The following is a 23398-nucleotide window of genomic DNA, read 5'->3' as shown; positions in this document are numbered from 1 at the left end:
ATGGGGGTAGGTCTCTCCTGCACTGTTCTCAGGATAGTGAATGAGTCTAATGAGATCTGATGGTTTTAAAAACAGGAGTTTCAGGCCAGGCATGGTGGTTTATGCCTATAATCCCAGCACTATGGGAGGCTAAGGCAGGCAAATCACCTGAAGTTCCGAGTTTGAGACCAGCCTGACCAACATAGAGAAACCCTGTCTCTACTAAAAATACAAAATTAGCTGGGTGTGGTGGCACATGCCTGTAATCCCAGCTACTCAGGAGGCTGAGGCAGGAGAACCACTTAAACTCAGGAGGTAGAAGTTGCGGTGAGCTGAGATCATGCCATTGCACTCCAGCCTAGGCAACAAGAGAGCAACTCCATCTCAAAAAAAAAAAAATGGGAGTTTTCCTGCACAAGCTGTCTCTTGCCTGCCGTCATCCACGTAAGATGTGACTTGCTTCTCCTTGCCTTCCACCATGAATGTGAGGCATCCCCAGCCATGTGGAACTGTAAGTCCATGAAATCTCTTTCTTTTGCAAATTGCCTCCCTGCCTTGGGTATGTTTTTAGCAGTCGCATAAAAATAGACTAATATGGGTATAGAATAAGCTATATAATGTAAACACATCTTAAGTGTACAGCTCAATGAGATACTACATATCTATGTACCCTGCAACCATCCTCCACCCAGAGGAATGTGTAGGCTATATTTCCAATTCTCAAAGGCTCCTTGTGCGGCTTCTCAGGCATTCACTCGCCTACAATTCCACATCTAAGTAAGTGCTCTTCTGAATTCTATCACCATCAACCTCAGTCACTATTTGAATGATTGCTAGAAACACTAAGAGCTCTGAGATTCAGCTAGATGAGACTTCTGGGGAGTCCTCAAACAGTAAACCCCAGCACAAGCCCTTGTACTGAGATAGAGGCCTTTCAAAGTAAGCAGAAATGGCACTTTGAAGAGGGGATCCTATGTCCTTGTTTTCACACATCTGTGTAGAAATAACTTCCGCATTCTTCAAGAGAAAAGAGTAGACAGCAAAGAAAGCCTGCCTTCTCCCACTCCCTCACCCCCTCATTCCTTCTCCCTCCACATCTGCTCTTTCCTCTTAGAGTCCCCCTGTCTCCTGCTGGCCCACACCTCACCTCTCTGCTCCCTTTCTGTGGGCTGCTCTAGGGCACCCAGCTTGGCCAATAGCATTCAGACTGCACTGTAGCTCCACTTGTCCCAAAGGCCGGGTGCCCCCAGGCAGGGCACAAACTGCATGACTGCTCAAGGTGGCCCTGCCAAAAAGTGTTGATGCATTACTGCTCCTGCTTGCATGTGAAAATCCTAGACAGGGAAGCGTCTTTCAGCTTTCTCTTTGGAGTTCAAGAAGTATGAGGAAAGTACTCTCTTGCACCTGGTGAGAGATGTGTGCACTGCAGATTCCCCCTCAGGTAGGGTGCCCTGGGATCAAGAAAGTTCTAGAAAGCATGACTCTAGCCACAGATCAAGCTCCATCCTCTAATCCAGCTTCCCTCATAATAAAGCTAATGTTTTCTCTCCTTATCTCTGACTTCTGTTCATCTCTTGCTGGGTTCAGAACGTAGAAAACAAAGGAACGTTTGTTGTATCATTAAATTTGCAAGTCCAACACTGGGACCAAGAAGTTTCTGGCATCCAGGTGGATTTCACTTTTCATTTTTGTAAACTTATAAATTGTGCATACTTAACACTATTATACTAATTTATATTAGAGAATAATAATCCAACATAATAAATTATAGCATATCAAATAATAAAACATAAGTACCTGCTTGAAGAGAGAAAGTATTTTCTTGTATTTCCCTAGGGCTCAAGTCTTCTGATAAATGAAGCTGCTGGATTCGGCCTGCAGCGTTTGCACTGGACAGGCTTCCAATGGAGGAGCGATCAGAAACAAAATTTCTGTCTCTGAAAAAGAAAAGTTAATGTGCAGACCATTTATCAGTTTCTTGCACAGTCAGTCCTTTCTGTGTCACATTTAAGAAATCATTGCTTCCTTCAGGTCATGAAGGTATCTTTATTGTTTCACTTTCCAATCCACCTGGAATTGATTTTTGTGTATGGTGTCTGGTAGGAGTCATTTTTTTATGGTTACTGAACTGATTTCTCACTATTTACTAAAAAGTGTCCTTTCCCCACTGCTCTACATGGACACCTTTGCTTTTGAATTTTCCATTTACCTGGAGTCAATTCACCTGAATATATGTTAGTCTTGATTATTCTTAGTTTTCTTTTTCCATGACCTTCCAATCTTCCTCTATTTTAGGAAAGTTGGAAATTTTTAACCCTTTTCATTTTACTCTACTTCAGGGATCTCAATTATCCACATGTTGAAAACCCATCTTCTTCTATGGGCCGTATCTTTCATTTTCTAATTGCTTTTATTCACTGGTCTTTTTCTTCTGCATTTTGTGTGATTTTTTTCAAGTTTACCCTACATTTTACTATTTCCATTTTTTTTCTGGTTAACTAGCTAATTTATCAGTTCCGTAGGTGTTATTCAGTCCTTGTGTTTTTTCCTAGCTCTGCAATCTTCTCCCCTTTTTGTGCCTAAAACTTGTTTCATCTTTAACTTCATCTCATAAATTCATCCTCTGCTTAATGTTTTCAATAAAATAAAGCATTCACTTTTCTGTTTACTCAGTGGCCTTTGTTCTACAATGGATTCTTCATCTGTCTTTTGCCTGTTTTGTTCCCTTTTGTTTCACATAGTTACCATATTTTTTTAAATGTATTTATTTTTTATAGCAGCAACTCCACCTGGATTTCTATGTGCCCAAATGTAACATGGATGGAGTTTCCTTGACTTCCTTCTCATGTCATCTGGGTCCTCTAGTGTCCCTGCAATGAGCATGGGGGAGGTAATGGAGCGGGGCCTAGGGACAGTCACAGGTAGAAATCTTATCTTTCAACATGATTATCTTACATTATTATCTTAAAACTCAAATTGTAGGGATCTCTTCACCTGATCTAGGGCGTATGTAGCCTTTTGGGAGCTGCCTTTGGGTTTGGGATGGCAGGTGAACAGGCATAAGAAAGTTTCCTGGAAACTGCGCTGAAAACAGTGCTGTTCATACTCAAGCCGCAAGACAGCCTGGCAACCTCCACCCCTAGTGCCAGCTGCAGTCAACCCAGGAGCAGGCACAGGCTCTGAAAGGAAACTGTTTATCCAGCTGGGGTAATAAATTCTCCCAGGGCACCAGTACATATTTAACATAGAATAAGAGTTGAAATATATCATTGTCCCAGGGAAAAGTCTGCTAACATTGCACTATCCAAATGGACTGGAAAATGGTTCTTTAGATGTGGAAGACCTCTTCTTCTTTTTCTTTTTTTCTTCATCAAGGATAGTTATTTCATCTTTATCTAACTAAGACTTGTTTCATCTTTAATCTCATTTCATAAATTCTTGAGCAAAAGAGGAAAGCTAGATTCAATTCTATATGAGAAAAAAGCAGGTTTTGAAATTCTGCTTAACTATTATAAAATTTCATTTTATCCTTAAAAAAAAAAACTTTCCTCCAATAGGGCAACCCACACCTGTTGTAATAGGTATGATTGTCCAATAATAAAGAGCAACCATGATCATCATTACCATCGTCATCCTACAAACCCTAGCAAAAAACCTTCGGCAATTGTAATTATTTTGACCAAAGGGCTGGCTTATTATGTCACAGCACTAATGAAAGATTTATAATTTATGCTATAAAGTAATTGACATTTTTATGTCACATTCATAAAGCAAGTAGACTGCCAACAGTCTATAAATTTTTTCCTTTGTTTAGGTAATGACAGATATTGTTAACAAAGCGACTATTCATATCTCTACAATCTGTTCTTATGCTTCTGAATGTTGAGAAAGCATTCAGAAGCTGGAGGTGCTTCTGAAAATGAGGTTGCTAACACAGTTCTGCAATATCACCAGAAGCATACCAAGTACAAAGTCACAAAAATATTAATTCGACAATATCTAGTTATATGGTAATTGATAAGTCCCTTTGCTTGCATTAGAACAAGCTTTATTTATGCACTGCAGATCAAACACACGATCCATTTCAAGCAGTCGTACTCATTTTTAACTTTGATTCGGCACCCATAGAACTGAATTATACTTTATAACAATATTAGGTAATAGAATCTTCCCCTGGATGGTACCACAAGATATTATAATTCGATACTTCAATATATTTAATTCAGAAAATACAGAAGTTAGATGGCAACATCCTTCTAGATAATTTCAATTGGAAACTATGTTAACAAACTATCCATCCTCCATGCTCCTGATTTAGAATGTCACTGGAATTCTACTTTTAAAAGAGAGATAATGCCACCTTAGAGGACCGTAACGAAGATGAGAGAGACAAGTGAGAACTGGACTAGAGTCAGTAACATGGCAACCATTTGATTAATGATATCATCTTTCAAAAATAAGGTTTACACACCTGCTCCTTTCAAATAGGCTTTGTTTTCTCTTTATATATAATAATATATGTGCATACACAAACATTTTAGGAAAATATTAGTAATTACTATACTTGGAATGACAAAATTCATATACTAATTCAAGAAAGAGATGACAAGACATATGTTTTCATTAGGTTACTGGATTTCCATTCAGCCTTCACTGTATTTGCAGACTGATGGCCTTCTATATTCCCAGCACTACACTGAAGGTTGGTGATGCAAAGATAAATATATCTGGGTCCCCAAGGAATTTAAAAGATGAATGCCCCTGACCTTGATTTAGAACATGCTTGTGACAAGTATAGATGACTCTGGGAAGCATGAATTACCAAAGAAACCCCAAAGCAGGAGGGAATGAAGTGAGCACACATCCATCTGCCATCTCGTCACAGAGCCCCTAGACTTCAACAAATAGAGCAAAGTAGGCCAAAGCCCACCTTGACTCACCCTCGTAAAATATGAAGAAGCTGTTTGATGCCTCCCCAAATGCGAATTTCCACGCTGGTTTCAGGGTCCTCACAAACCTGGACCAGAATCCAGACGACGCTCCAGAGCAGCTTCAGGTGGTCGGAGTGGAGCAGACTGAGGAGGACAGGTATCCCCTCGTAGAGCTTCACCTGCTCTTTCACCTGGGGCTCCGCACAGAGCAGGCGCAGCAACTCCGCTGTTAGTCTGAAAGGGGATGGGGACAGTGGGGTGAGAATCACAGCATCATGAGTAAATGACTTCACATTAAGACTAAAGCTTTCATCAGTGCATGAAATATAACTCTAACATTTGTAAGTCATGGGTCAACATGCATTTTCTGTAAGGAGCCAGATCAAAGCCAAACACTTTCAGCTTTACTAACCATATAATCTCTTTCACAACTACTCAGCTATGCTGAGATTGCATGAAAGCAGTCATAGACAACATATAAAAATAAATTAGCATCCCTATGTTACAATAAATCTTTATTTACAAAAATAAGCAGTAGAATAAAGTTAGCCTGTAGGTCATAGTTTGCAGACTACTGTTCTAAATCATAGCCTCATTGCATCATCATTGCATCATCATTGGTCCGCATTAGCCAGACGTGGTGGTGTGCACCTGTAACCCCAGCCACTCGGGACTGAGGCAGGAGAATTGCTTGAACCCAGGAGGTGGAGGTTGCAGTGACCCAAGGTCGCTTGCCACTGCACTCCAGCCTGGGTGACAGAGTGAGGCTCTGTTAAAAAAAAAAAAAAAAAAAAAAAAACCTACTGACCACCAAATAGATATCAAGGGCAAACAATGAGATCTGCATTGTGCTAAAGACCAAAAATATAAAAAAATATATATTAAAGCCTTATTCTAGTCTTTAGAAACTTACTATGAGATTGCAAAATAAGACATTCACAGAAAATGTCAAAAACACTACAATGTAGAGGAGTTAAGGGCAAAGCACTCAGTTACTGTATACTCAGTACAAAGTGCATTAAACTGATGATAAAGACCCCAGGTTCAGCTATGCCATAAAACATTATGATGATAAGCATTTTATAAAAACATCCTTAGTCCTCCAGTCTCATACTCTGAACACTCTCCTCCTGAATGGTGTCATCCATTCCCATGATTTCACTCTTTCTACCTTGTCATCATGATCTCAGCCCAGACTTTGCTCCTAACCTCCAGAAGTTTTAGCCACAGGGATGTTCTACAAGTACTCACCACACTACCCCTAAACTCAAAGTCATTGGCTTCCTCCCCAGGTCTATTCTTCACCTTTTATCCCCAATCTTGACTCATGGCACCACGATACTTTCAATTTTCCAAGCCACAAGACTGGGAGTCATCAAGACACACACTCCTCTTTTCACACTCCTCCACTGTCAATCAAGAGCTCTTAGTGTGTTCCATTTCCTGGGCAACTGCTGGGATTCTCTTGAACATCAGGCAGTTAGCTAAACCCACTGCTCCTCCCATCTTTGGAATCCTCGCTTACGCTCAAGATATAAACCCCTCTTTCATCTACCTCTCCAATATTCTCATTCCCACACCGCTTTCTCATTCCTTTCCCCTGAGCTGATTATCTATGGCTCCTCTACCTCCCAAATTTAGTGCTCTGACACAATTAATAGCAGATGTTCCTTGATGAATAGTATTCTCTACCTTCACAGACTTTCTACACCAAACATCCTCTTCTTGTTGTAAGTGAATCTCAACGTGTGGATCTAAACAAACACCTCCTACCTCACTCCCACATACACTGCTATCAAAGTGACCTTTCAAAAAATAAATTTGATCATGCTTAAAATTGTTCTGTGAGTTCCCACAATGTTCATGATAAAATTTACATCTTTATCTGTTTGATAAATATTTATCTGTTTGATAAATAAAGATGTGAATTTTATCATAAACATCATGACCTGGATAAAGGTGTCTTGTTGCCTTATCTATAATATATGGGAGAAACAGGGTTAGTGTGCAGCTCACATGAGTTAACATGCAAAGTGCTTAGAGCAGATCTTTGCATATAGAGAACACTGATCAAAGTTAGCTGCATTTTAAATTTATCATTAACTATCTGCTCTAGTTCTCTGGCACTTTCCTTCCTGTGCTCTTCATGTGACCAACCATGCTGCACATTCCTCTAACACAGACAATTTCATGACTCTATGTCCAAGCACACTCTGTTTTTACTTTCTCTCTCTCTCTCTCTCTCTCTCTCTCTCTCTCTCTCTGCCTAGATATCTCCTCTTTCCTTCAGGAAACTTTGCATGACCCCACATTCTAATTGGGAAGTCTCTGCTCTATGTCCCCAGAGCACCCTGTGCATCTGTCTACTGTATCAGTTATAGCACTTTCTGACCCTCTCCTACGCTACACATTTATAACTTGTTCATCTTGGTTTTCAACATCTGGCACAGAGCTTAGATCCTTGTTTGTTCAGATAACCAAGTCTATAAGTATTATCTATAGTCAATGCCCTTTTACAAGAGTTTTGAAGAAGAATCCAAAAGGTTTCACTATGAGTTAAGTATCAGGGCTTCATTGCTTGAGGTTTCTTTTTATCTATTTTGCCTCTTTAGAAAATTACTCAACTAAATATCAAATGATGTAGATTGCAATTCTATTTAAACACAATCTAATAACTATCTGGATGGAGTAATTCTTTAGAACAATATGCAGTTCAAGTAAAAATCCATTTTAGTCTAGATTTTATTTTGAGTTATTACAGCAGGTGATCACAAAACAAGTCAGTTGCTATCTTAATTTATTTTACTTGCCTTAAAGCAAATGGATTTTAGCAATCTAATTATTTATTGCAATATACAACTTGAAATTACAAAAAATAGAGCCACCTCAGAGTTTCTTTCCCTAAAAAGGCAAGACATAAATAAATGCAATAAACAAAACATTAAAGATGGTATCACAAAATTTATTTCATCAGCTTCTGTGACCATATCTAGAAGTAATGCAGGACTAAAAATAAATGGATATACCTCCTTGTTCTATTTTCCTTACATAGACTTAAATCAAAAACAAAAGCCGAGCTGACTCATTATATTCAATTACACGAAAATAACATGACATAATAAAAACAATAACAAGTGTTTCTGTCAAATAAAAGGCACTGTATTGTCTTTTTCTCCTGTTAGCAATCCTACCTTTTAGAAAGCAGGTCATATTCATGTAAAATCATCAACAGATTTTCTACAATGTTCAGTTCACTTATCTTCTCCCTACATTCTGGACTATAAATTGAAAAATATTAACAATTACTAAAAACAAATTTTGCTACATCCAAGTATTAGTCCTTTTTTATACTGGTATAAAGAACTGCCTGAGACTAGGTGATACATAAAGGAAAGAAGTTGAATTGACTCACTGTTCAGCATGGCTAGGGAGGCCTCAGGAAATATAGTCATGGCAGAAGATGGGAAGCAAGGCACCTTCTTCACGAGGCAGCAGGAAGAAGTGCCGAGCAGAGGGGGAAGAGTCCCTTATAAAACCATCAGATCTCGTTACAACTCACTCACTATCACGAGAACAGCAAGGAGGAAACCTGCCCCATGATTCAGTTACCTCCACCTTGTCTCTCCCGACATGTGGGAATTATGGGGGCTAGAGGGATTACAATTCAAGATGAGATTTGGGTGGGGACACAAAGCCTAAGCATGTAGACTCACTTATTAATATCCTAGCTCCAATATTATCTCAGGAGAAGAGATCAAAAAACAAAAGGAATCATATGTTATTCACAGAAAAGCAACGGTCCACTTATTGTGATAAAAATATTTAAAATAATCATGACATTTATAACAGGAAAGATCTTGAAATGTTTTCAAAGCCCACAAATGTTTGAAAATGTTCTGTATGTTAAAATACACAGGTAAGAATGAATTTAAAAGGTCAGAAAGCTTTAACTGCCAAAGAAATATTATGGTAATTTTAAAATTAGAAGTAACTGACGTTAGATAAAAAGACTAAGTAAACATTTCTGCTCAGGAAATAAAAAGAAAAATTTAAACTACAATTTGCCTTTCCAATGTAAATTTTTAAATGATACTTTCTATCCAGGACCCTATTCAACATGTTATTTCACACTTATTTATCAAGAAATGTTATTAAGTAGTTGACAAAGTAACTGATCTGTTTTGCATCCCTCCCACCTGAATCGCTACAACAGCAGAACTGGAAAGTACATTAGAATACACTACGTACCTTTCTGCTAAACTAGCCAGTGCCAGAAGGGAACCCAATAGAACATTAGTATCTCGGGCACCAAGTAAGTTTACTAATGTCTGAAAAATGAAGTAAAATAAAGGTTAATTATATAAGTACTATAAGCTTCTTTTTTCAACATTAATATTAATTGATTTTCTATTACCAGCTTCTTGAATAGCAAAATGATTCCCTCTCAAGACTGGTTTAACCTTTTTTCAGATTTTTTTTTTTGCTTAGTTGTTTATAATGCATGTGCACATACAATTAAGCACAAACTATATGTATAATGTTAAAGCTGCTCTCTCTTATATTTTTTTCGTAATGTTATCTACTGAAATTTTCCCATGGCATTAAATATGGCTTTATAAACACTTGTCAATATATTGTCAATATAATCAAATTGCTTATTTTATTATGGCTTTACTTATAGAATAGTGAAAAAATATTATGCCCTATCAAGTGTTACGCAGTTTCTTTTTTATTTTTTGCAGTCAATATAAAAGTTTATTCTTAAAAAGAGCTTTATTAAACATTCAAAATATCCAGTTCTTTATAGATGGCAGGAGTCCATCCCTCCTTACTTTGGAATTCTTGAGAGTAACCTCTTGTAGCCATTCCTTGCCCAGAACAAGAAACAAAAGACATCAAGCTACCTGACCAGCCTGGTTCTCATACTTCCCTCTATTTCCATGTGCCAAAGTATTCTCTGCCCCTTCTGACCCCACCCAGGGGAGAACCAAAGATTAATGACAAAAATTACAATACTGGTAGTGATGAGCCATTGAGAACTCACCTGAGCCAGGCGTTGTGCTAGGCACTTTCCAAATTATGAAACTATTTTTTAAGAAAATATTGAAATTTTATTCTTTTGCCAAACTAAACAAGATATGAACACTATTGAGCATTCGATTTGCCTCTCAGATTTCTAATTAATGTTGAAAGTGCACCACTGATGCTCCCAAGCATCATCCTAAGTAACATGACTTAGCTGGAAGTATGTATCTTGTCAGTGGCTTTCCCTGAATTCTTGTTAAGACAAATTTTCTTATTCAGAAAATTCTCTACATTTTCAGAATGGGGAGTGCCCCTGAAAAGTTCCCCCCAAAATGTCCCAGGTCAGAGACGCAACCTGTGCAAAGACTGCTAAGATAATTTTTATGTTTCCAGTACATAGATTTGTTGCCTTTATGATTCATTTTATCTTGATGAAGTTATAATTATCTTTGTTTCTCTGATCCCCTCCTCTTTTTCTTCTTTCTCTTTTTCTTCTCTCTCTGTCTTCTAAAGTTTCCCAAACTTCAGTCCATTGCATATCGTTTTCACAATTTTTGCCATATTCAATTAACACCTTAATGTGAACTCAAAAAAAAATTCCAATTGTAAGCAATAATATCTATAAAATAGATGGCTACTGAAACAAAAAAATGTTGACCTGTGTATCACCTAGAATCATCCTCTAGACCACGAGCAGTATGTGTTAACACATTTTAGGCAATCTTGCTCCCATATACACTAGAAAGTGGCTTCCTGGGATATGAAACTCAACAGGTTACTGAAACTTGGCTCCACACGGCTACAATCTAAACCGTTTTGCTATAAATATAGTCTGTTTTGACCTACAATGACAATCACATATGGTTCAAACTAATATAGCCCCACATGCCATATGGAATTTATTTGTATGTATACATATGTATGTTTTGTTTATTTTTGTTGATTTATTTATAAGCACACACCTAGGACGAGTTTATACATAGCCAGGCTTTCCAAACAACATTTAAGCAATAAACCTAGTTGGTATTAAATGGCATAGAAAAAAAAAGAAAAGGGTTCCAGAAAACTTGTATTTATTACATCTCTATTACCAGCCTTACGCTGGTAAAGAATATAAAAGGGTTGACAAAGATTCACCATGTTAGGCCAGGCTGGCAGGTTTGTGGATTCTAATGACACATGACTTACCCACAAAGGCTCTGAACCTCCCCAATGTGAACTATTGTCATATGGAGCCGAAGCATTAACTCTTTCACGGGCCACTCACCTTGTGAGCTCCACTTGTGGTGACCCATTCTCTTTGATCTTTGACCGCAGCAAGTTTTTGAAAAATATCTATAAAGGAAGGAAAGAGTGTAAAGAGGTCTCTGGAGATTAAAGGGGGAGTACTCCCGGGAGCACAGACCTGCAGCACTGATGGGCAGGCGGAGAAAGGGCAAAGGGAACTCAGTCAGCACGAAAGGAAAAATGGACGCAGGAGCAGCATGGCTGTATTTTTACCCCAAGAACTACCCCTCAAGCTCCACTGCTGTTTATTATATAATATGATTATAATTACGAAATATGAAAATACCAAAAAAGGCAAACCTCTCTTTTCACTTAAAGTTGAACAAGTTCCTTAACATCATTACCAGTTCAAAGTGAAACCTATTCTTCAAAGGTCCTCTCTGTGAAGATTTCAACTTACAAAGAAGAGAGGGAAGCCAGCAAATGAGATGAACCTGTAAGTTTCCTCAGCTGAGGAAAATAGTTATCCTCAAAGAGACTTTCTGGTGCCCAGGGCTTGCCACAAACTCTTCTCTCCCTGGACCTGAGGACACTGTGTGCTCCACAGGCAGATATGGAGAGCCAGTGGATTCACACAAAGAAAACGGACTAGCATCCCACAGGGCAGGACGTCTATGGCTCATCAAAGCTGGAGTGCAGAACAGCAGGGCTGGGAAGAGCCTCCAACCAGAGAAGATGGAGTGACTAAGGAATACCTCACAGCCCAACATTTGCACATTAACATCATCAGACAAGGTTTGTAGTTGTTATTTTTCTTTTTCATGCTCTGGATGTTTCCGATTCTATGAGGCAGGTATCATTATTAGCCCAATTTTATAGGGAAAAAAAACTGAATAGTCTCTGACATTTTAACAGAAATAAAAGAAGGCAAAAATAGTTTTTACCAAAATTTGCTTTTATGGAAGCCTCTTTTGCATTAAATAAATTGTGCTTTTCAAGGTAAGGGCTGTAATCTAAACATCTTCCTTCTGGATGCACGTGGCCACTGAATATAACAATTGGCATGGATGCTCGACACTTACATGTCATGTTGACCAGCTTGTCCACACTGTGCTGCTCTTCTCCATAGCCGAGGTACTCATTGGCTACAATCTCCATGTACTGCATGAAGGACCAAACCAACAAGCCAGTCAGGACACCAAAAGCACACAAGGACCCAAGAACAAGATTGTGCAGTTCTGAAAACAAGCTGTAGGTGGCACAATAGATTCATCAAATAATACTCATGCTCCTTCTGGGACTTACCACTTAAGTGCAAAAGGTGGTTGGGTTTCTAGGCAAAGTTGAGGAAAGACCATCTAAAGACTACAAACTCTCGAAAGTCTCAAAATGACTCTTAACTAAGTAAGTTTGTGGTGTAATTTAGTATCCAAATACAAGATACATATAAGATACATAATATATAGTATATAGAACGTTCACTCTTCAACGTATCTTTTTAGGATAATTTATTATAACACATCGTATATATTTTATTCATGTTATATTTTATAATATCTGCACATATATCTAACCAGCATACATGCAGTTAGCAATAATCAGAATAAAATGGGTACTGAGTAGTCTGATAATTCCCACTGTGGATAATTGATTATAATAAGAAACAGGCTCATGGAAACATGTAATTTCTAATATTATAATGGAAGTTAAAATGGGTGAGAAGATACTTTACAATATAATCTTATGACATAAACCTCTAGTCAATTTTAAAAGGTTCTTGAAAACAAAAAATAAGTATGAATCAATTTTCTAAGAATAAGAATATAATAAAATAGATTTAATGTGAAATTGCCACAAACTTAATCTTCCATTAATTATTCAGAATAAGTTTGCAGGGCCGCAGATTTATTAAGAAAATCATTCTCTCTATACACATTACAGGTTTTAGGAGACTAGGCTGTTCCAACTCAAAAACATGATCAGAAATTTCATTTTATTCCAGCCTGGCCAAGATGATGAAACCCTGTCTCTACTAAAAATACCAAAAAAAATTACCCAGGCATGGTTGCACACGCCTGTAATCCCAGCTACTTGGGAGGCTGAAACACAAGAATTGCTTGAATCCAAAAAGCAGAGGTTGCAGTGAGCCGAGATCACGCCACTGCACTCCAGTCTGGGTGACAGACAGAGTGAGACCCTGTCTCAAAAAAAAAAAAAAAAAGAAAAGAAAAGAAAGAAATTTTGTTTTGTGGTATTAATAATTGCAAGCCTCTGAGTTGCTCAGTACATATATTCACTTGCTTACCCTCCCTCAGTAGTTAGAAAGACAGAAAAATAAGTAAGATCAAGATCATTCCTTTGTCATCTTTTTAATAGTATTTTAGTGAGCACAGTAATCCTTTTCTTGTGTGAAAAAGTTTTGAACATCTTTATAATCAGTTTCTTATCTTGCCAGGCCCAGTGGCACACACCTGTAATCCCAGCTACTCTGTAGGCTGAAGCAGGAGGATTGCTTAGGCCCAGCATTTTGGGACCAGCCTAAGCAACATAGTAAGATACCTTCTCAAATATATATATATATGCATTTCCTTTCCTCCCACCATATTGTATATACAATGCTAAGGGCTTGAGCCTTCTAGACACTGCCTATTACTTTTTTCTTCCTTTTTTATTTTTTTTTTTTTTTGAGACGGAGTTTTGCTCTTTCACCCAGGCTGGAGTACAGTGGCACAATCTTGGCTCACTGCAACCTCCAGCCCCCCAAGTTCAAGTGATTCTCCTGCCTCAGCCTCCCGAGTAGCTGGGATTATAGGCACCCGCCACCATGCCTGGCTAATTTTTATATTTTTAGTAGAGACAGGGTTTTGCCATGTTGGCCAGGCTGGTCTCAAACTCCTGACCTCAGGTGATCCACCCACTTCAGCCTCCCAAAGTGCTATGATTACAAGCGTGAGCCACCATGCCTGGCCGCCTATTTCTTATTATTACTAGCTAAAGACATGTGACCTTTTATAGCACTTCCTCATTTCAACAGGCTGAGTAAAGGGAGCCCAATTAGCCAAAACAAAATGTCATGGATTCCTCCCTGTTCTGTGAGTATCATGCCTCACACTCTCGCTTACCAGCTCCATCTGTCCCTCTCTAGGGCAGACCGCATAACATAGGAAAGCCATCTTCTGTCACATACCCATTTAATTCCTGCTCAGAGTATGGCACAAAATGAAAAGCCAAGACTGGCCACCACAAAAGGAATCTTACCTGAGCTAGATTTTCAATCCCACCCAAGCTATGGAGTATTTCCTAATAAAATAAAAGCAACAAAACACATGTAAATGATGAGGGTGGAGGGGGAAGTATATTTCACATGCAATTTCTTTACTAAGTTGTCATATTTATAATTATTTTGTGAAGGTCTACATTCTAATACACATATATGGAAAAAGGGGATGTCGTTCATACTACCTTCAAAATAAACTATTAATAAATATGAGAGTTGGGTTGAGATTCAGAGAATAAATCTGTGCTCAGAACTGTAGCCTGCCCACTCATTCTTCCCACCTCCTCCTGTGTCATCCTAAAATGTTAGAGTTGAGAAGAGCCATTAGACACCATTTCATTCAATATTCTCATGTTACAGATGAGGAAAACCAAGACACAGAAAGAAACCATTTTGTGCTATAACTGATGAGCCTGGATGAGAATAACATCACCAAACTCCAAGAACCCTCTTCTAGGTCTCTACCTAGTGCGGTCCATGAACCAGCAGCACCTGCATCACCTGGGAACCGATCAGAAATGCAGAATCCTGTTCCCACCCCAGACCTGCTCAATCACACTCAGTTTTAACCAGATCTCCAGGTCATACACATGTGCAGTACAGTTTGGGAAGCACTGCTCTAGGAGAGAAAGAGCCTCTCAAAATTATTAGGCTAATGATCTTATTGAACCCATGCTCTAAATCAATGTAAAGAAAATTTTTGACAATGTCTCCTGATACAGGACTTTAAATTGTGAAATGGACCGGCCTGGAGCTCTACTGATAGTAAGTGCTCTTAGGTTACCACATTGTCATTTATGTATAGGCAAACATTGTCAGGTGGCTTTAACCTGCTTAATTACATCTGTATTGACATCTCTGTCCTTACTTCACATGTACACAAGGAAGTTATTTGAAATATAAACAGGAGTCATCTTTTCAGTTCTGGGAAATGTACAGGAACCAGTGCACGAGCGTGAGAGAGAACAATCTAGTTCTGCCGCAAAGCCAGCGGGTGGGCAGTCTAGGAAAAGGCACAGGGGCCTTTTTCTCTTAAGGCCTCCTGGGTCAAGGTTTTCATACGCTGTGTAAAGTGAACTTGGAAATACAGAACACACTTACATCTAAATTAAATTTAAAAAGAACATTCAGAACTCAATATACTTCTATGACTACCTATTAATTTGAAGGCTCATCAATGCTATTCACTCCAGAAGAGCTATAATTAAAGAGTGAGAATATTATACATATGATCTCTATTTATGGTAGGATATTTCATGCATATACAAATTAAAATAACATTTAAAACCAGTTATATTTAATCAACAAACAGTTTTTTCATTCCACCTACGTAAAAACCCTGAGTTAGACTCTGAAGGAGATATAAACATGTAGATGGCAGGGGTGCCCTTTGCTGAGCTGTAAGCAAGCATAATAAAGTGGGTATACACACAACTAGAACTTAAGACAGAATGAGGTACGTGTTAAAAGTAAATTATACATGCAGTGTTACAAGGGGCCAGAACAGAGACACCTCATTCCTGCCGAGAGGACTAAGAGACACCTCATGTGGGTGGTGGTCTCTAAATGGGACCTGGAAGGATGGATGGATTTGCTGAGTACAGATCGGGAACAGGTGAAAATAAAGGAGATTCCAGCAAAGAGAACAGGAGGCTCAAAGGTGAATAGAAATTGTGCAGATGAAACATCAAGACATGCTGTAACTCTGAGAGAAGCAGTTCCTTAACGCCATGGAGGGCCTTACTGGGAAAAAATGTCAGAAGATAGGGTGGATTCACACTGTGGGAGGACTTAGATGTGAGCTCGAATTTGAACGTTTTCATGCAGACCATGATACCTAGGAAAATGTGTGAGCAAGGGACTGGCCAGAATTAGCTATGGGGACTTCCTCCTAGTCATAGTATGAACTGGAGGCTGGAAGGGTATCACCTGGAGCTCAGTTGACGGTCAATGACAGCAAGAATAAGAATGGAAAGGGGTAGTATTTGAAGCTATACGATCAACTGAATATGAAGAAAGATCGCAAGAAAAGAAGCAAAGTCGAAGACATCAGCCTATTTGAGTGGGAGTGACTGGGAACAATGTCATAATTAACTAGCACAGGGAAAGAGAAAGGAATAGACTAGGATAGAGGAGAAGATTCTATTTTGGACATGTTGCTGTGCTGATGGGAGGCCCAGGTGAAAAACATACAACAGGCCACGGAAAGTGAGGTGAGGGCAAAAGATTCAAACCTGGGAGCCATTCACATGCAGGAGATTCATCTGAAGCTTGGGAGTAGGGAGACACCAAAGAAGAGAATAATGTTTAAATGGTTATGGTAATGTTATTTTTAAATGTTTGCCATGACAAGAAATTTATTCAGGCCAGGCACAGTGGCTCACACCTGTAATCCCAGTACTTTGGGAGGTCGAAGCGGGTGGATCACCTGAGGTTGGGAGTTCGAGACAAGGCTGACAAACATGGAGAAACTCTGTCTCTACTAAAAAATACAAAGTTAGCCAGGCATGGTGGAATCTCAGCTACTCAGGAAGCAGGAGAATCACTTGAATCTGGGAGGCAGAGGTTGCAGTGAGCTGAGATCGCACCATTGAACTCCAGCCTGGGCAACAAGAGCGAAACTCTATCTCAAACAAAAAATTTATTCAATAATTTTGATGATATGGGACTAAGTCAATGTTTCCCAAACCATGAGATCTGGATGGAATTAGGCATTCTACAAAAAAAAAAAAAAAAAAAAAAAGAGAGAGAGAGAAAGAGTTTCATAATCCAATCAGCTTGGGGAATGTTAAGTACAACAAATTTAACAAATTCTCTAAGAGGACTCTTTGGAGCTGCTGTGCATTGTAAGTCTCTAAAAGAAAAACTAGCATGCAGCTTTTCCTAAACATCCCTTGCCAAAGCACAGCTCGTCTCCCAGAACACGTATTACTCCTGTGGAATAAAGTTTGAGAAGTGCGGCTATAAAGTAGAGGCATGAGAAAGACGCTTACTCCCTCTTAGAGAATTTTGTCATTACGTTATGTACTCAAGAATTTAACCTTCATGTATGAAATGAACACTTTCCCTCCACGCTCCTATGGAAGGTGGAGCAAGGCCAGGAGGTCGCTCACAGGCCCTGGTCTTCTTTGCATTTCCTTTCCTTCTACCAACAGGACTGTACTAACCCGAGAGTGTAAACTAAAGAAAACCATGACTACAAGGTATGTATACACAGGGGCTTAACAGTTCTGAAAAGCAAATAGGACTGCAAGCTTAGATTACAGCAATGCGTCCTGTGTGCCCTTTCAGCCCTCAGCATCTTTCCCTGTCACAGGCCAGAAGGTCATAAAACTAGTTTCTATATTTCTGAGCCTAATGACCTGGAGAAAGTCCCCTAGTGAATCTGAACTTCAGTTCAATCTGTAAAATGTGAACAATGTCTTTGCTAAGCTTACCCCCTGAATTGTTCCTTTTTTAAAAAATAGAGCCAATAATACAATACTGGTAAAAAAGTATGTTTTTTAAAATGGAAAGCATTATGCCAGTATATTTTTATTACAGCCAAAATTGTCATTTCCGTTTAGGTGCTCTCATCCTAAACCTATGTGGCAACTAAATCAACGAAAGCTGAACGTCCTGCATAGCCTTTAACACTGAATCACTGGCATGACCATTTACTCCTCTGTTCAAAAATCATCAGTGGCTCCACAAAGCTTATTCCTTGGTTACGATTTTAATGCCCTTCTATGGACTGGCCTTTACCTATCTTTCTAGGTTTGGAACAGTAACCACTCTTCTAAAAGGCTTGGTATACTCGATTTGTAGGAGGATGAGAATAAAGGAAACAGATGCTTCTAAAGTTTTCTACCCTCAGTCTGACAAAATATGGTGCCATTAAAAGAATCAGGAATTGATTCCAAAAGTTCAAGGATGAGGGGAAGAACTGAAGAGCTCCATTTTAAAGTTACTGAGTATAATATGCTACAATAGTTATTCTCAAAGTTTTGGTCTCAAACCCCTTTACACTCTTAAAAATTACTGAGAACCGGCCGGGCACAGTGGCTCAAGCCTGTAATCCTAGTACTTTGGAAGGCCGAGGCGGGCGGATCACGAGGTCAAGAGATCGAGACCATCCTGGCCAACATGGTGAAACCCCGTCTCTACTAAAAATACAAAAAAAAAAAAATTAGCTGGGCGTGGTGGCATGCACCTGTAGTCTCAGCTACCCGGGAGGCTGAGGCAGGAGAATTGCTTGAACCCGGGAGGCAGAGGTTGCAGTGAGCTGAGATTGTGCCACTGCACTCCAGCTTGGCGCCTGGTGACGGAGTGAAACTGTCTCAAAAAAAAAAAAAAAATTACTGAGAACCTTGAAGAGCTTTTGTTTATATGGGTTAGAAAGCATCTGTTTGTATTTATTGCATTAGAAATTAAAAGTGAGAAATTTTTAAAACACAAGAAAGCAGAAGTATACACATTCTATCAGCTGCCAGAGTTATGAGAGGTTGTGTAGCTTAGGGAAAATTCCACTGCATGTGTGTGAGCGAGAGTGAAAAGACAAATAACATCATTTAGAATCATTTAGCATCATGTTGAAGATAGTTTTGATCTTGTGGAACCCCTGAAAGGGTTTCAGAGACCTGTAAACAGTACACGGGACCATACACTGAGAACCACTGTGCTACCGCGTCATTGAGATGGTTATCTAACATGTCTCTGGAAACTTGGGACTTAAAGGGGAAAGCTTGAGACTGAAGATATGAACTTGTGAACAAACAGCAACAAAAAGGTAGTTGAAGCCAAGAGTTTGTAAGATATGGGAGAAGACAATAAAGAAAAAAAAAAACTTTGAGGAAGGGTATTTAGGAAGACAAGATTAAGAACAGAACATGTAAATAATACCCAAAAAATGCTGAACAAAAGCTAGAGGTTCTCAGGATCACTACAGGCAAAGAGAAAACATGGTAAAGTGTGTCTCCTGCTAAAAACAGATTGGGGAATGTCAGCCTGAGAGAAGACTACTCAATCCAACGATTTTTATTATTGTTTCTAACATAATTGCCATTCAGGATCTTTTAAGGTTTTCTCTTTATCTTTGATAAGCAATGTGCTATGGCTTCGCTATAATGAATCGAGGAGAATGTTTATCTTTATCCTGCTTAGGACTCCAACTGCAACTGAAATCTCAATACGTGTCCTTCCTTTAATTCTAAAAAAACTCTAAACAGTTCTATCTTCAAAATGGCTTCTCTTCATTCCTTCCAGTTTTTCCTTGCTGGAACATTCACTAAACATATAATGGAAACTCTACCAGCAGGCAGGATCCAGTCTACAAGCCACTAGTTTGCAACCTCTGGGTCGAGGAATGAGGACTGAAGCATGGCACAGTGTGGTCTATTTAAATGGTTTCCAGAGGGAACCTTGTACCCAGAATTCAACACGAAAGTTGTGCAATACATCAGTCCTGGGGCAAAGGAACTGGATTCAAGAGACATAGCCTGGCCTTTCCAGAAATATAGTATGAAAGGAGAATGAAGACTTGAAGGAATGCCTGGGTCAAGAGAAGAACAGTTTTATGATAAGGGAAAATAGAAAGACAGCAGGTAGAAGGGTAAGACTTGGCCAGGAGGAGGAATATTACTTTCGAAATATGAGAGAAGTAGAGTTGCAGGATAACCCAAATATTTCAAACGACGAGGAGAAAATAAGACAGCTCCCACTGGAATGGCTTTGGACTTCCCTGTAAAACAGAGGATGATACCATTTGATGAGAACAACAGCGGCAAGAGAGGCTTTGGGTGAGAAAGGTGAAGATGGTTTGAAGAGTTGCTATGGACCCTGCAATACTGACTGAACAAGAGAGGAAAGGAACAAATACCCATGACAAAGGCATGCTGAGAGTCACTGGCATAAGTCATAAGTCGTAGTAAACCCCAGCATAGCTTTGTGACTACAGCCAACAATTCTTGGCACCTCAAGATGTTAAACAACTGCCTGAGCACGTGGTCTTCTCTGTGGAGAGAGTGCCAGGGAGGACAGACTCAGAGATAATTCCCTTCTATGGAAAGGCTGGCCAGCAGGACAATATTCAATTAATGTGTGTCTTGGTCGCAAAATCTCATAAACAAAGTCGTCTCTGAATTCTTTCCTTCAGAGGGCAATACAATCAACCCTGTTCCAACCCACCCAGAACAAGACTAAGAAAGGCAGAACTTTAGATGGGAGGTCAGCAGAGTACGACACCCTTATCAACAGTTTTTCTGAACAAACAGAACATCTCTAGGGCAAATATTTGCTAGTTCTAGTCAGATTAACTGGACCTTCCTCCTGGAAAACTTTATTAATATTACACATACAATGTTTTCATCCAAACTGAGATGTATTGGGGAATAAAAGAGAGTGCTATTAATCATTAGGTAGCAACAGTGAGCACGTAATAAGACTGATCCAGGCAAAAGGAAACATACGGCCCATCCTTACTTATGCATGACCCAAACAGAATTGCAAAAAGCAGCTCAGAAATGTATGGAACACACAGTTCCGTATGGTTGGTCACAGGAAAATAAGGATGCTTACCTGCTCAGAAAACTGTGAGCAACTGGGACAGAAAGCCATTTCAAGGATGCCCTGGTTCACATATCCTAAGGGTTGTTGTTAGCTAAACTACAATAGCACAAGGCCAGTTTAGAATACAGCATGAGGAAGAGGACCATTCTCCTCATAGAAGGATGTGTAATGCCCATGAATCCCACAAGAGTCCAATCAGAGCAGGCTCAGTACCTGGTTGGTACCAAAACGCTTTCTTAAATGCCAACTTTGGAAAAGATGGCTACTTTTCCAAACTTGGCACTTCAAGGAAACACATTCTGACTCAAATAAGAATTCATCAATAAAATCAAGTTCAAAATTTAAAGTGTGAGCTTCCTAGCAGCTTATGAGGACAGGGCATAAAAAGAGATACTTTTTAGGTTAAAAAAAAAAAAATGTGTTAAGTAAGCTTTTCTTTAGAGCCTTACTGCTGAAGCACTATGTCTTTGCTACTCAAAGTATGGGCCATGAACTAGTAGCAGTAGCATCCCTATGAAACTTGTTAGAAATGAAGACTCTTGGGCCCCAGTTTATACCTACCGAATCAGGATCTACACGTACAAGATGTCCAGGTAATTCCCATGCACATTAAAGTTAGGGAGGCACTAAAAACAGAGGCCGGGTGCAGTTGCTCATGCCTATAATCTCAGCACTTTGGGAAGCTGAGGCGGGCAGATCACCTGAGGTCAGGAGTTCGAGACCAGACTGGCCAACATGATAAAACCCCATCTCTACTAAAAATACAAAATTTAGCTGGACATGGTGGTGTAGTCCTGTAATCCCAGCTACTTGGGAGACTGAGACAGGAGAATCACTTGAACCCGGGAGGTAGAGGTTGCAGTGAGCTCAGATCACACCATTGCATTTCATCCTGGGCAACAAAAGTGAAACTCTATCTCAAAAAAAAAAAAAAAAAAAAAAACAGAAGCAGCAGCATATTAAATTAACTACTGAAAGAAGGAAAAGATTCTTTTGTTTGTTTGTTTTTGAGATGGAATCTCGCTCTGTCACCCAGGCTGGAGTGCAGTGGCCCCATCTTGACTCACTGCAACCTCCACCTCCCAGGTTTAAGCCATTGCCCCTCATCAGCCTCCCGAGTAGCTGGGACTACAGGCGCACACTCCCGTGTCCAGCTAAGTTTTTTGTATTTTTAGTAGAGACAAGGTTTCACCATGTTGGCCAGGCTGGTCTCAAACTCCTGACCTCAGGTGATCCACCCACCTCAGCCTTCCAGTGTGTTAGAATTATAGGCCTGAGCCATCTCGCCCAGCCAGAAAAAGATTCTTGAACTCAGTACCCTCCTCTGAGACAAGTAGGACACTCCTTGCTCATCTCTAACTCAAATTTGATGCTCCAGGTTGGGAAGGGATGGACCCTGGAGCAGATAGTAAAGCTGCAGGCCGTGGCTTTCCACTGGCTGCCTCTCAGCAACATGAGCAGACTGCTACTCATCACTGCTGACTTTGACCTAGGGAGCTGCTTGGCCTTGAACATGTTTGAAGATGTGGTCAAGTGCATACCTCCTTGAACAGTAAATGGTTTAAAATGCCAGGTCACAATGAAAATATAGACCAAAAATTCAATCCACTTAATTCCGTAAGTAATACAACAGAAATATACAAATTTTGTCTCCATTAAAGCGCTCCTCTCCAATCTTTTTAAATAGTACATGAGATATTCCCCATATATGGAAGCTATTGAGTTGTGAGAGAGAAAACAAAAAGTAAACATGGACTACTTCAAAGAAAAGCCCACTAGTTTTTTATTTCATCTTTATAACAAATAAAAAAAAAATTACTTTTTCAACCAACCTGATAGCATGGATCCCTCATTAGTAGCCTCAGACAGATTAACACTCTCAGAAAATGAATAGATGGGGCTCGATTAACCCACTCTCTGAAAAAAGAAAACAACAGAACATGTTCATGTTTAAAAGCCCAGTGTGACGATTCATAAAAATGCAAGGCTATGAAGCAGTATGACGAACACGAGCAGCACTTAGTTTTTTTGCCCTGGGGACTGTTATTTGGTACTTGAACACTTGACCCATTTTAATTCAAAACACATTTAAACCATTTTTATCAGTGTGGAGGGCCCCCCAAACTTATATGGTTCATGCCACCACCCTTACTGACCCAGTCATATTTCATAGTAACCTAAGATCAAAAGAAAGAGCTAAACGTTCCAAAATTTAGGTAGGTCCAACTTAGTAAGAATGTATCCCCTAACAAATTGGTACCCATTGGAAAAAAATAATACATTACATCAAAAGATGATGTTCATAACCACACTTATTTATTAATGGGGATGTGTGCATTAGTGGACACAAACCAACTTCTCAAGCCTGGGAATCAGTTTAGACTTCACCCTCCTTGTTTTCTCTTCCCCCGAC

At 39.4% G+C, this 23398-nt stretch overlaps 1 protein-coding gene across 8 annotated transcripts in view; it reads right to left on the bottom strand.

The window, feature by feature from the left end:
• NEK10 (NIMA related kinase 10) overlaps positions 1-23398 on the bottom strand; it is a 248798-nt gene that overhangs the window by 178689 nt on the left and 46711 nt on the right. For all 8 annotated transcript variants that reach the window (XM_012435538.2, XM_012435540.2, XM_012435542.2 and 5 more), the window contains 8 exons: positions 22818-22902; positions 14421-14462; positions 12245-12323; positions 11203-11270; positions 9159-9238; positions 8102-8188; positions 4920-5144; positions 1777-1916 (listed from right to left, as the gene is read on the bottom strand). In XM_012435538.2, coding sequence (XP_012290961.2) covers positions 1777-1916; positions 4920-5144; positions 8102-8188; positions 9159-9238; positions 11203-11270; positions 12245-12323; positions 14421-14462; positions 22818-22902 — 806 coding nt within the window. The remainder of the gene's footprint in view (positions 1-1776; positions 1917-4919; positions 5145-8101; positions 8189-9158; positions 9239-11202; positions 11271-12244; positions 12324-14420; positions 14463-22817; positions 22903-23398) is intronic.

This window comes from Aotus nancymaae, unplaced genomic scaffold (assembly GCF_030222135.1).
Source record: "Aotus nancymaae isolate 86718 unplaced genomic scaffold, 86718_ANA_hifiasm-v0.15.2.pri h1tg000019l, whole genome shotgun sequence".
Taxonomy (NCBI): Eukaryota; Metazoa; Chordata; class Mammalia; order Primates; family Aotidae; genus Aotus; species Aotus nancymaae.
Note: the sequence above shows the minus strand (reverse complement) of the source record. Positions and strands in the feature narration are given on the sequence as shown.